Here is a 14,548-nt window from a genome sequence, read left to right as displayed (position 1 = left end):
TGAAATAAAATAATTGGCTGGGTGTGGTGGCTTATACCTGTAATCCCAGCACTTTGGAAGGCTGAGGCAGGAGGATCACTGAGCCCAAGAGTTCCAGACCACCATAGGCAATATAGCAAGACCCTCTCTCTACAAAAAATTTTAAAAATTAGCAGGCATGCACCTGTAGTCCTAGCTACTTGGGAGGTTGAGGCAGGAGGATAGGATTGCTTGAGACCAGGAGTTCTAGGTTACGGTGAGCTGTGGTCATGTGCTGCACTTTATCCTGGGTGATCGAGTGAGACCCTGTCTCTAAAAAAATAAAAAGAGAAAAAAAATTTTGAAGAAAATTATTTATGGTTAGAAGGACAAAAGCTTCTTTTTAAATATGTGAACAGGACAGGCACGGTGGCTCATGCCTGTAATCGCAGCACTTTGAGAGGCTGAGGTGGGCAGATCTCTTGAGGTCAGGAGTTCAAGACCAGCCTGGGCAACATGATGAAACCCCCGTCGTCTACTAAAAAATACAAAAATTAGCCAGGCATCCCAGCTATATGGGAGGTTGAGGCAGGAGAATTGCTTGAACCTGGGAGGCGGAGGTTGCAGTGAGCCAAGATTGCGTGGGCAACAGAGTAAGACTGTGTCTCATAAATAAATAAATAAATGAACAATTGAATTTTTAAAAACTCTTGTAGAAAAAAGACTTCTAAAAAAAAAAAAAAGAAAAAAGACTTCTAATTTATCCTGTGCTGATAGGCTTAGGAGATAATTTATAATTGAGAGCACCAGTTCTAGAGTCAGGCTGCCTGGGTTTGTAGCCAGCCATACTACCTGCTAACGTGTGCTTAGGCAAATTTCTTCAGATAATAGTATTTACCTAACTGATAACAGTTGTGGGGATTTGAGATATTTCATGTAAAGCCCTTAATATACTGTCTTGGCATTTTCATTATTTATAATTACTGTTATTATTGGTAGATGCATGTATTAATGAGGTAGTCAAAATGGTGAATGTTTAGGCCGGGCACAGTGGCTCATGTCTGTAATCCCAGCACTTTGGGAGACTGAAGCGGGCGGATCACTTGAGGTCAGGAGTTTGAGACCAGCCTGGCCAACATGGCGACACCCCATCTCTACTGAAAATACAAGGCCAGGCGCGGTGGCTCATGCCTGTAATCCCAGCACTTTGGGAGGCCGAGGTAGGCGGATCACTTGGGCCCGGGAGTTCGAGACCAGCCTGGCCAACATGGTGAAACCCCATCTCTATTAGAAACACAAAAATTAGCCAGGTGTGGTGGCGCACGCCTGTAATCCCAACTACTTGGGTGGCTGAGGCATGAGAATAATTTGAACCCGGGAGGCAGAGGTTGCAGTGAGCCGAGATTGTGACACTGCACTCCAGCCTGAGCAGACAGAGCGAGACTCTCAAAACAAACAAACAAACAAACAAAATTATCTGGGCGTCGTGGCACATGCCTGTAATTCCAGCTACTCGGGAGACTGAGGCAGGAGAATCGCTTGAACCTGGGAGACAGAGGTTGCAGTGAGCCGAGATCGTGACACTGCACTCCAGCCTGGGCAACAGAGCGAGACTCCGTCTCAAAAAATAAAGAATTAAAAATGGTGAATGTTTAAAATATTCACTCCATGCTTAGTGTAAAGCCATTTTGCAACCTTCATACTAAGATTTGGTGGGGAAACGTTTTTGAATAAGCATTCAAAAGAAAAGAAAGAAAAATAATAAAATAAACTAAAATTAGCACTCAAAATGGTAATCATCAGACCTGGGATCTAGCCTCAGCTATGCCACTTACCATCTATGTAAGCTTTCAGCTCTTTGGCCTCATTTTGCTCAGCTGCATAATCAACATACTCTGCTAAAACGGGTCAGTAAACTACGACCCCTGGTGCTATGTCCTTCTCACCACCTGTTTTTGTAAATAAAGTTTTATTGGAACACAGCCACACCTGTTCATTTATGTATTGTCTATAGCTGCTTTCAGCTGTGATGACAACATTGAATAATTGTGACAGAGACCATATAGTGCATAAAACCTGCAACTTTTTCTATATAACACTTTACAGAAAAAGTTTGTCAACCCCTGGGCTAGAATAAGAGCCTAATCCAGATCTAACTCTTTGTAATTGTACTCTGTCTTCTTTTTTTCTAATGTGCCACTTTAAAAAAAAATATTGTGGAAAATGTTCAGCATATACAGAAGTAGAATAGTATAATGAACTTCTGTACTCTTATCACCCACCTCCAACAGTTAACTAATATCAGTATTGTTTCATCTAGAACTCCTCCCCCCAGATTTTCACAGCAAATCTCAGACATAATTTCTTGCATAAAAATTTTTGCATATGTCTCTAAAAGGTATGGACTCTTAAAACAAAAAAACAAAACCTGCACCATTCTCATACCTAAAAAAAAAATTTCTTTATCACATATCTAGTTAATACCCAGATTTCCCAGGTTGTCTCATTTTTTACACCTTGAATCAGAACTGAAATAGGTTTTTCTAAGTCCCCTTCAAACTTTTGGTTCCCCCATCTAGTTCTCCTTCTTTATCCTTATACAATTTGGAATCACTTCGTATTTTTTTGATCCCTATGTTTTCTATCACATTGGTCAGTCCTCTGGATCAAACTACTGCATGAATTCAGGCTCAAGCTTTTTGATGTTGTTTTGCAAGAATACTTCATAGGTAGAGTTATGTTCTTCCGTCAAGAGGCACATAATGTCTGATCACATCTCTTTTTGCAGTGTTGACAGCAGTTGATGCTCAATGCTGTAGGTGCCTTTGTTTTGGAATAGGTATCAACTTAGTGGTTTTCCTTTTGGAACAATTCTCTCAGTAACATCTTCATTTTCTCTTTGACTTACATGTTAATTTGATGTGTCCTTGTTTTGTAGCTGCAGCTGATAAATTCTAATGAACCCGGAGTGATCATGTTTAAGACTGATGCACTGAAATGCAGAGTAGCCCTTAGTCCCAAAACCAACCAAACGCTTCAGCTAAAAGTGACACCTGAAAATGCAGGACAGTGGAAACCTGATGAGCTTCAAGTTTTGGAGAAATTCTTTGAAACAAGAGTATGTGTTTAATAGTGCATAATTTGAATATAATTAATGAAACAGAAGCATTAATGTAGAATGAAGAGTAACTTGCTGTATTTATCTCTGTAGGTTGCAGGACCACCATTTAAAGCTAATACGTTAATAGCCTTCACCAAGCTATTAGGAGCTCCTACACACATCCTCAGGGATTGTGTGCACATTATGAAGCTGGAGCTGGTAAGTTACAGAGATACACATTTCTAGCAAGGTTGGTTTGAGGAGGTTAGACTTGGTGGGAGCAGTGTTTATTGGTTTTCACCCATCTATGTAGTTTCTTCTATTTTTCTCTTAAATTCTTAATTTTTAACTTAAATTTTATTTATCTTTGAATAGGTAACACAACTCTGTTTTATCTTTTGAATTTAAAACAAGATAATATAGTGAGAAATTTCCCATCAGTTCCTGTCTAGCTATCCCTGTCCCCTCCATCCCTGTCCAACTGTCTTCTGGCCAACCAGAGTTACCATGGCTTGCCTCTCCTTCCAGAGATGGTCCATTCATAAAAGCAAATAACATTGATTGAGACAGGGTCTCACTCCGATGCCCAGGCTGGAGTGCAGTGATGCAATCTCAGTTAACTGCAGCCTCGACCTCTGGGGCTCAGGTGATTCTCCCACCTCAGCCTCCTGAGTAGCTGGGACTACAGGTGCATGCCACCACACCTGGCTTTTTTTTTTTTTTTTTTTTTTTTTTGGTAGAGACGGGGTTTCACCATGTTGTTCAGGCTGGTCTCAGACTTCAGGTCTCAAGTGATCCACCCACCTTGGCCTCCCAAAGTGCTGGGATTACAGGTGTGAGCCACTGTGTGCAGCCTTCTTATAAATGTTTTAAATGAAATGATATTTACACATCCTGTTTTGTACTTTTTTCCATTTTTATGAGATGGTTTATGTATAAATTTATAACATATAATTTTTAAAAATCTGACTCCTCACCTTTGTTGGTCCTAGACTTTGTGTCCTGAATAGCTGTTAAAACTGAAGTGCAGGCCGGGTGCGGTGGCTCACACCTGTAATCCTAGTACTTTGGGAGGCTGAGGCAGGCCGACTGCCTGAGCCAGGAGCTTGAGACCAGCCTGGGCAATGTGGTGAAACCCTGTCTCTACTAAAAATACTGAAAAATTAGCTAGGCATGGTGGCATGGCCTGTAGTCCCAGCTACTCGGGAGGCTGAGGCAGAAAAATAGCTTGAACCCGGGAGGCGGAGGTTGCAGTGAGCCGAGATCGTGCCACTGCACTCCAGCTTGGGTGATGGAGTGAGACTGTCTCAAAAAAAGGCTGTGCACGGTGGCTTACGCCTGTAATCTTAGCACTTCGGAAGGCCGAGGCAGGCCGATTGCCTGAGCTCAGGAGTTCCAGACCAGCTTGGGCAACATGGTGAAACCTCGTCTCTACTAAAAATACAAAAAAATTAGCCAGGCGTGGTGGCACATGCCTGTAGTCCCAACTACTTGGGAGGCTGAGGCAGGAGAATCGCTTGAACCCAGGAGGCAGAGGTTGCAGTGAGCCAAGATCATGCCACTGCACTCCAACCTGGACAACCGAGTGAGACTCCATCTCCAAAAAAATCAATCAAATCAATCAGTCAATCTGAAGTGCAAAGTAAGAGACAGCAGGATGCTCCATGGGCAGCAGCTGCCTTCAGAGCACTGAATATCTGTTCTTGATTTGTTGTTGGCCCTTGCGGGATTTCCCTTAGTTTCTGCATAGCTCAGTCTGCATTCGTGTTAGTTTTCTAGGGTTGCCACAACAAATTATGGCAAGCTGAGTGGCTTAAAACAATAGGAGTTTATTCTCTCACAGTTCTGGAGGCCAGAAATCCTAAATCAAGGGGTCAGCGGGGCCATGCTCTCTGAAGACTCTAGGGTTAAATCTGTTCCATGCGTTTCTCTTAGCTTCAGGTGGTTCCAGCGGTCTTTGGTATTCCTTAGCTACTGCAACCTCTGCCTCTGTCATCACATGGTATTCTCTCTGTGTATGTGTCTGCCTGTGTCTCTTCTCTTCTTATAAAGGACAACAGTCATACTGGATTAGGGACCATTCTAATGACCTCATCTTAATTTGATTACATCCCCAAAGACCTGGTTTTCAGATAAGATCATATTCATGGGTGCTGGGGGTTAGGACTTCATGTCTTTTTCAGGTGCGCAATTCAATGCATAATAGCATTTAAAAAGATGGCCTTTGGCTGGGCGTGGGGGCTCATACCTGTAATCCCAGCACTTTGGGAGGCCAAGGCGGGTGGATCACGTGAGGTTGGGAGTTTGAGACCAGCCTGGCCAACATGGTGAAACTCCATCTCTACTAAAAATACAAAGAATTAGCCAGGTGTGGTGACGGGCACCTGTAATCCCAGCTACACAGGAGGCTGAGGCAGGAGAATCGCTTGAACCCAGAAGGCAGAGGCTGCAGTGAGCCGAGATCACACCATTGCACTCCAGCCTGGGTGACAGAGCAAGACTCCGTCTCAAAAATTAAAAAAAAAAAGATGCCTTTCCAACCCCAGTATTTTTAGTGTTTGTGGTGGATGTGATTTCCAGGATATCTAACCTGGCATATTGCTTGAAATGGAGGAGCATCTTGCTTTATTCACTGAACAAATCTTGGAGATCTTTCCATATCAGTATATAAAGGATGTCTTTGTTTTGTGTTGTTTAACAAAGCTTAGTATTTCGTTAGATGAATGTATTAAAATTGCTGAGTAGTCCCAACTTGTTGGCCATTTTGGTTTCTTCTGATATTTTGCTGTTACAAACAGTGCCACAATAAAGAGCCTTTTTATGGATGTGTGCCAGTATACCTGTAGAATTGCTGGGTCGGAGGATATATGTAATTGTAATTTTGGTAGATTTTGCCAAATTGTTCTCCATAGAGGTTATGCCAGTTTATATTCCCACCAGCAATGAGAGTACTGGCTTTTTCCCACATCCTTGTCAACAGTTTTATCAGTCTTTAGACTTTGGGTCTTTCTGATTTGTGGATTTCTAGGTCTTTTGATTTGTAGGAATTGGGTATGTACATTAGCGAAGTTAGCCCCTTGGGATATTCATTGTAAATATTTTTTCTTCATTTTTCATTTGTGTTTTGACTTGACTTTTAGTAGGTTTAGCTATGCAAAATTTTCTTTTAAATAGTGAAATGTATCAATATTGGTTTTTAAGCTTTCCTGATTTTGTATCATTGTTAGATTCTTCTCACTCCCAGAGTTTGAAATAATCCTCCCAAAGTTTTTTTTCTAATACCAGTTGGATTCCTTTTTTTAATTATTTAAATTTTTAAATCTATTTTTATTTATTTATTTTGAGACAGAGCCTCACTTTGTTTTGGTGTCAAATATGAGGAGGTATGGATCCAACTTTTTCAGATGCTCATTTATCATATAATTGATCTTCTCTGTATGGGGAGATACATACTGTGAAAGTATATAGATGGAATCCAGATGGCAGCTGATGTATTTTTTTCAATCTTACAGTGGTCTTTTCATTTTAATGTTTCTAGTGTTGATTTGAGTAACTTCAATTACCTCACTCTTTTTTTAGTTAGCGTTTTACTATAAATATTGGGGCAACAGTGTTCTTTTGCTAATAGTCTCAACATTTGGCTTCTGATCTAATAGGCTGTAGGAAACATTATTTATGTCAAAAAGAAATCCATTTGAATTTTTAAAGGAGTAAATATTTATGTGGCTAAAAATGCACCGATGATATAATTTAAAAATCTTTCACACAGTTTGACTAGTTTGTTTAGGCAAAGAGTTGGAACAGGACTGGGAAGTCTAGATTGGCACAGTTAAGAAGGGCCTTGAATGCTAGGTGTTGGTCCTCAGTTGTGGGTGGTAGGGGGATAGCATGTGTCACTAAATATCACTGAACATTTGTGAGCTTGACTAGAACCGTGTTGTAGGACCTATGTTTGATGGTGGTATGAGGATGGACTGGAAGAGGCAGCCACTGGAAAGAGCTGTTAGGGGAGCACAGGAGAAGTAATAAAGCCCTGTACATGGTGGCCTCAATGAATATAGAGAGGAGGGAACAGATGTCAGAGAGCTTGCAGAAGCCGAATCCATAGGCCTTAGGAATTAACGAAGTGGGAGGGAAGGAAGGGGAAAATCTTACATAAGTCCACAGTTGACTTTTCAGTTAGCAACTTCATGTATATATTTGTTTTGAAAAAGTGCATGTTATCAGCTTTATGTTCTGTTAATAATTGGGTATGAAACAAATTTCTAACCTCTCAGACTTTCCTACTAGAATATGATTTTAAATGTTTATATGCCTTTATCTTGATTTTTCCCCCTCAAAATAGTTCCCTGACCAGGCAACACAGCTAAAATGGAATGTTCAGTTTTGCCTGACGATCCCTCCCAGCGCGCCGCCGATTGCACCTCCTGGTACGCCTGCTGTGGTGCTGAAATCCAAAATGCTATTTTTTGTAAGTACCACCCAGCATCTGTGCATGTACAGAGCTTCTGAGAAAAATGCCACATGATAATAGAGCAACTTTTGGATAACTGCATAAATTATCTCTTGTTGCCAAATAGAGGCCAGGATTCCTTAATTGTCAGCATAGATGTCATGACATCCTGGTTCCTTTAGTAATAAACAGATATTTATTGAACCAGGTAATTGTGTAGCACAGTTGCATGTTAACCATAATATTCAGTTGTTTGTCACTTTTCTTGTCATGTGTAATTTTCTTTTGCTTGCTTATCTTAATCTGAAAGTATAGTAAATGATAGTACCTTTGATACATTTAGACAGGTGTTTTATGATGTTTTTATTCTCTTTTGTGTGTGTTGTGTGTATACAGCTTCAACTAACTCAGAAAACATCGGTCCCTCCCCAAGAACCTGTTAGTATTATAGTTCCAATCATTTATGACATGGCTTCAGGTACAACCCAGCAGGCAGACATTCCCAGACAGCAGAACTCTTCTGTTGCTGCTCCCATGATGGTCAGCAACATTCTGAAGAGGTTTGCAGAGATGAATCCACCACGACAAGGTACATGACCAGTAGACAATATTTTATTGCATATATGTTATAAAAGTTCTTTTGAGAGACACCCCTTTCTCCTCTTCTCTTCTCCCTCCTTACCTACTCTACCACCCAGTCATAGCAATAGAGGTCTGGTTGCCGTGGCCCTCTTAATGTCTGCCTGTCGCTTTCTTCCTTTCTCACTGGTTCTTCATTTTTGTCCATTTCTCTGCTGCCTGGACATTTTGTTAGTGATTTACTATTGGGACTGACCCAGTTGCTAATGCCAGAAGCTTGTATTTATAGCACACATTGCCACAAAGACCTAGGTTAGGATGATAGAATTTTCCACGGCTGTGAATTCCTGCCCTACCATCAATACCTGCCACTCTGTACATCACAAAGTTGAAATGCATGTTGGTTTCTCATATTTCATGGTTCAATCATGAATAGAAGAATATTATTAAAAGTTCTGTATCTTCTAAATGTTTTGTGAAGAATAAAAGCTGATACAAATGGCATTACTGCTTTTTTGGGCTTCTTATATAAGTGTCAGGTGGGTGCAAGTGAACCTTTTCACCATGTGCACAATGAAGCTCTCAAACTGAACATTTCCGAGGAAACCAGAATGTTTCTAGAAAGATAAACAAGGTCCCTGCAATACTGGAGTAGATTTCACTTAACACATAACTCCTGGCAGTGCTAAATTTGGGGTTGCAAAATACAAAGTTCAGCAAAGAGAACTTTTCTTCCATTTTGCTCATTTCTAATATTAAGGAAATTTAAATTTAAAATTTGCTTATTTCTAACATTAAGGAAGTTCTCTGTATCTCTCTCTGTTTAGAATAGTTAAATAACAATTATGTTTTTAAATGAGGGAAAGTTGTTCTCTGAAACATTTTTAGGTACTACAGTGTCCAAAGTTTTCCAGAACTAGGAATCAGGAGAGAAATGATATATTTAGCTATTTGTTTCCCCACATTGGATATGCAGGCGAGTTCTCACTTTAATGTATAAGGAATACACTGGGCAGTAGAGAAGGGTGTGCTTCTTTTGTTGTAATACTTCTTCTACTTCTTACAATTTTCTGCTTTCATCCTTTGACTTCTCTCTTCTTTCAGCTAAAAATAGGTCCTCAAGAATCAAAGTTTAAAGCTATCAGTATTCTCAAAGTAACAGTCCAGTAGAACCTTGATAATAAACACCATTCCTTCACAAGCAGATGGCTGTCATTATCTTATGTGTTTTTATGTATTATGTCTTGTGGAATTTAAAATTAAAAGGAAAATGTTTTGATCCTATTGGGATCAAGCAAGTTTTCTTGCCTATCAGTAATGAAAATGTGTTTTTTAAAAAACAATACTTCTCCTTTTAAGAAATTGTTGAGATATTTTGGAAGTGTTTTCCCTTTTTTTCCCCCTTGGACTGGGCAGACCTTTGGATCTCCTTTTTCTTTCTGTACCTTCTCATGTGCACAGGATCACTGTACATCCTGCCCTTTGCTGAAAGGCCATGGTTCACATGAGGTCTTCAGTTCTCCCACTTTCAGCCACTGTATACAGTGTTAGACCATGCTCTAGAGGGAGGGATCCAGCTTTTGGTTTATAATATTTAAATACTTGTAATATTTACAAGAAGTAGAGTATTTGGTTTCTTTGAGCAAAGGAGAAGTTGAGAGGATGAATCGCCAGCACCCTCCCCACCCACAAATCCTGTTTTTGGATTGTTGGTGTACCATACTTCAGTCTCCCACCCCACCTCCCACACCCATCACTTCTCTTCTGATGAAGTGCTTTTAAGAAAAATCATTTTTGTATTTAATTGATTTTAATGTTGAACTCTGGAAGTTGACCATTTCCTTGAATTTTGAGAGAAAACTCCAATAGATGTCAGAGACATGCACTGTCCAGTATAACTGCCACTAGCCAGCATGTGGCTACTTAAATTTAAGTTAATGAAAATTAAATAAAATTTTAAATTCAGTTCCTCAGTCACACTAGCTATATTTCAAGTGCTTAGTAGCCATGGCACACTTATACAACATTTCCATCATCACAAAAAGTTCTATTGGACAGCGCTGTCCTAAACATTTTTATCTGGCCTTTAATGCAACGTTTGAAAGATACCACCAAAGTTGTAACTAATGCATAAATATAAACTAGATGTTTTTATGATATCCAAAATGCCCATAAGCACTCAGCCTTAAAGCCCAACTTCAAAGGCTTGTCTAATGCTACAGTGTTTCTAAACAGAAACTCTAGGCATATCTTCCTAAATACAAACCTAACTGGGACTTGCTTGACGTTTCCTCCTGAGAAAAAAAATCCAAACCAAATATAATCTGATACTTAACACCACAGCTTAATCCCCAATAATCTGGGCAGTTAAAATTGTCTTTTATTTTGATCTTTAAAGTTCTCACTAATTTTAGATTTAATTACCCCTTCCCCTACCGGTGTGTTAACATCTTTCCTGTATTGCGAATAGCTAATGACCATTTTTCTCTGTTGCAGGTGAATGCACAATATTTGCAGCTGTTCGTGATTTAATGGCTAATCTTACACTGCCCCCTGGTGGGCGTCCATAGACACTATTGTTTTTAAACCAGGAAGGCTGACAGATGAGACAACAAAACAAATCTGAATTCAGCCTTCAGTTTAAAAAAGGAAAAGGACTTTTTTTTTAAACTTTAAGAGCTAAATATTCTAAACTGGCAAAAATTTTCAGGGTGCACTTCTTTCATCAAAATGATCATCCATCTTTTGTATAATGAACTTGTATAGTGTGTTTAAATGGGACACATTTCAAAGGAAATAAATCAGTGTCCGTTTGCCAGTAATAAATTTAATATTCTGTTTTATACTATAAAGTTATGAAAATGCCAAACTTGTTTATTTAATTGTTTTCTTATGTTTTGGGTGTAATAGTCCTTTTTTGGTTTTTGTTTTGTTTTTTAAGGCAGGTCTGTCATTTTTGAATACTGTAAAACTGTGATAAACTTTATATTGAAGCTGTATTTTAATATGACCGCTTTGAATCCTTACAGGAAATGTTCTGGGAGTTGTTATAAACACACCCCAAGGAAGCAATATTTAATAAAACTAGGTCAAAAACAAAACAAAACAGTGACACTCACTTGTGTGTATATAAACTCTAGAGACATCTTAGGCCCTCCCTTCATCTTTAACCTGGTGGATGGAGCCAGTTATTAATTTATAATAATATGTGTCTGAAATTTGACCAAAAACATCTTCTTTATGTCAAGGTTAATATATTTTCTTCAGACATTCCTAACTTGACTAGTGGTTAACATTTAACACCTCGGTTGTCTTTCAATATATAGGATTTGGGTGAAAAATAAGGAACTTAGTCTTTGAGAAGGGACAGTATGTGGTTCATATTGATCAAGGATCCCAAATAATGCAATCATTCTCATCTGTTGAGGATGTGGGAACTTTTCTGTCAGGAAAATTTAGTTTACAGAATACTTCTGCATACAACATTAATTAGGAAACAAAGAACTTTAATGCTGTACCTCTGCATGAAGTTTCTGTGAGCTTTCTTTATCTTGCTTAACTTATTCTCCTTGCCTTCCCCACCAAAATTGGGATTGTTCTAAACAATTTCAATTTAATTCATTGTCAACAAAACGATAGAATGTTTTGCTTGGAAGAAACCCGGTCCATTCCCCTCATTTTGAAGAATCCCGAATCCTGGGCCTGTCCAGGGTCAAATGGAGTTTTTGGTATTAATACATCTCTGCAGGGTTTCTTTTTGGAGCACTATGCTGTCTTTCCTAGTCAGTCAGGGACTTTTTTAAGCTTCAAAGAACATGATCTGATGCAAAGGTCTTCTACCGACTTCATGGTATTTAGGAAAAATTTTTAAATGATAATACCATGCCGAGTTATCTGGACACTGTAATACTGGTTCTCCATTAAAATGTAGATGCTTTGTCTAATTCCACTTCAAGATGATTTAATTGAGCTTCTATAACTATCAACTATCAAATTCTAGTTTCAAGTATCTCACTGCACCTATATCATATCTGTTCTCAACTTTGCTTGATTCTCCACTCATTTTCAATCAGACTTGAGGCCTTCTTTGCCTTTCTTCTTTGTCTTATTTCTGCCTTCATCTCCCACTTCTCACTCAACTCTGCCACTGTTCAGGAGTAGTTGACTAAACTTTTATCTTTCCTTTAACTTAACCTTTTTATCCTTCTGTTTTTAGTTCTTACAGTGGTAATCACATCAGTTTGGCAATCTAAAATGTCTTTATCAAGAGTCAGCCCTTTCCTATTTGGAGCTGAATCTTTTCTTTCATGTAGAAATCTACATGTATATACAGGAAATGTATTTTTATCTGCAGGATAATATTGGTTCAAATAATTTTATTAAGAGTTAACTTTTTAGGTATTTTCCCTTTTAATGTGGTTTTGAAATGTTAATTGCATTTTTACACATGATGCATTCAGTGGACACTCTTTTTTCCTAATTATAACTCATCTCTGAATGCATTGTGCCAATCAAGAGTAAGATAGGATTCAGTGCACAAAATTTGCTTTTGATGCTTATTAAGAGTAAACCCATGAATTTGAATTTTTATATTATGCTTGGTACTTGGAATTGATATATACCTTATTAAAGCTTGAAAACATTTAGCATTTGAATAGTAAGTTTCATCACAAATCATGTCTTTTGCCTCTTTTGTTACCCAGGTTCAATCAAAGGGACTGGATGCCCAAATGATTTTTCTCTAATAATCGGGTTGGGATTTAACTTTAAGGTGTTTTCCATGTGATTTTAGTATTTACAGTAATAAATAAAATTTATACAAAGTTTCAGAGAACTACCAACTCTCTCTAGTTGATTTTGATGAAGATGTTTTCATTAATAGTCTGGTTTAGTATTAATTTAACCTTGAAATAAAAAATTGGTCCTGATTTGCCACCTTCATTTTTCCATCTGCTGAAATGCCATTTCAGAATGTATAAAAGTACTTTCGGGATTAGAAGAAAAGTGAGAGCTTCAGCAGAACATGTCAAGTCGTTAATAACAGGAGTCGAACCTTATGTTTGAAAATTAACTGAGTGAGTTAAGTGCAAGCATAAACTAAAATATATATGACTTTGAATTTAAGAACCAGTAATAACTGTGTTCTAATTAACACAGTAATCTGTTCAGCCAAAGGATACTAACAGCCATTATTTGGACTGTGGTTAATTTGATAACTTCAAGAAGTTACAACTTTGCTACCCTGGATTCTGATCCAATTTCAATATAAAAAGTTGTTCCTTTCATAGTTTTTTCCCCCCAAAAGAAATGCCTATTACATTTTACCTTAATATTTATTTATCATCCAAGTGTTCTTGATATAAATTCAGTATACAGAAAATTTTAAGAGAACTTACATTCAAGGGACACAGAGGGAAAATGTTAATGTGTAGTTCATTGTTTCTTGGGGAATTTTTTTTTCATTCGGTTTAAGAATGGACAGTGTGTCTAAGGATGTGATTTAAATTTACTTAGGATGGATTTAGCATTGAGGTTAAGACAAAGTTAGCAGAGGCCAACCAGCACTGTGCTGCACAACTCCAGGAACTCCATGGTATGCTCACAATTTTCTGTAAGTTGCCTCCACTTCCAAGTGGCCAGTGATTTGTTAAAATACCTTGCCCAAGAATATAACTGATTGATGAAGGGGCATATTTAGGTCAATATAAAATAATAGCAAGTATTTACTGAGAGCTTACTATGTGCTAGGCATTTTCTTAACATTTCAATGTGTATTTAATCCTCACAACCCAATGTGGTAGGTTATTGATATCCTCTTCTTAAAAATGAGTAAATGGAGGCCCAGAGAAATGTAATTTGCCTGAGATCAAATTAAGGTTGCTTAAGATCAAACTGCTAAGAAGGGGCAGTTTGAGTGAGCTAGTGCTCCTAAACACTGGACATTTTTGCTGTGAACCACAGTCAGGGGAAGGTTTAATCTTTAGACTCTTTCCTCAGAGGCTTTTAACTACACACAATTTTGACGTTTTCCAAGCTCAGCTTACTAAAAACAAGTAAAACTGACCTGACTTGTCACTTGGAGTTGACAATCCCAGTGCCTTCTGACCTTTGTGGCACTTATTCGGAACTTAAATCAGACTTCCATGTGCAAGGAGCACTAATTATCATATAACCAAGAATACTAGATAATTATCGTCTAACCTTTGCTAGGTGCTTCAGGATGCCCTTATCTGGCTCAGGTGTGCAGCCTTCTAGAATCCAAGTGATGTGTTGCCCTAAACAGGCAAACGCCCCCTTCTAGGTGGTCCAGTGGCGGGGGATTTTGAGTTTTGGGTCAGCTTGGCACACCGCAGGCAGCCAGCGGTCACGTTTCACTAATACCTCAATTTGCTACAGCTGGTCTGTGGGCTTAGGAACCAGTAACTCTAGAATTGTATAATGCAAAGAACATACACGAT

At 38.6% G+C, this 14,548-nt stretch overlaps 1 protein-coding gene across 3 annotated transcripts in view; it reads left to right on the top strand.

The window, feature by feature from the left end:
* MED14 (mediator complex subunit 14) overlaps positions 1 to 14,153 on the top strand; it is an 87,983-nt gene extending 73,830 nt beyond the window's left edge. Inside the window, exons 27-31 of one of the 3 annotated variants that reach the window (XM_032756745.2) lie at positions 2,897 to 3,076; positions 3,170 to 3,277; positions 7,404 to 7,529; positions 7,908 to 8,100; positions 10,587 to 14,153. In XM_032756745.2, the coding sequence (XP_032612636.1) occupies positions 2,897 to 3,076; positions 3,170 to 3,277; positions 7,404 to 7,529; positions 7,908 to 8,100; positions 10,587 to 10,660 (681 nt within the window). In that variant the 3' untranslated portion in view covers positions 10,661 to 14,153. The remainder of the gene's footprint in view (positions 1 to 2,896; positions 3,077 to 3,169; positions 3,278 to 7,403; positions 7,530 to 7,907; positions 8,101 to 10,586) is intronic. The other 2 variants (XM_032756746.2, XM_032756744.2) reach the window with 2 other exon arrangements.
* Positions 14,154 to 14,548: the final 395 nt, after the last annotated feature.

This window comes from Hylobates moloch, unplaced genomic scaffold (assembly GCF_009828535.3).
Source record: "Hylobates moloch isolate HMO894 unplaced genomic scaffold, HMol_V3 SCAFFOLD_7, whole genome shotgun sequence".
NCBI classification, from domain to species: domain Eukaryota; kingdom Metazoa; phylum Chordata; class Mammalia; order Primates; family Hylobatidae; genus Hylobates; species Hylobates moloch.
The sequence above is the reverse complement of the archived record's forward strand: the minus strand, read 5'-3'. Positions and strand labels throughout refer to the sequence as shown.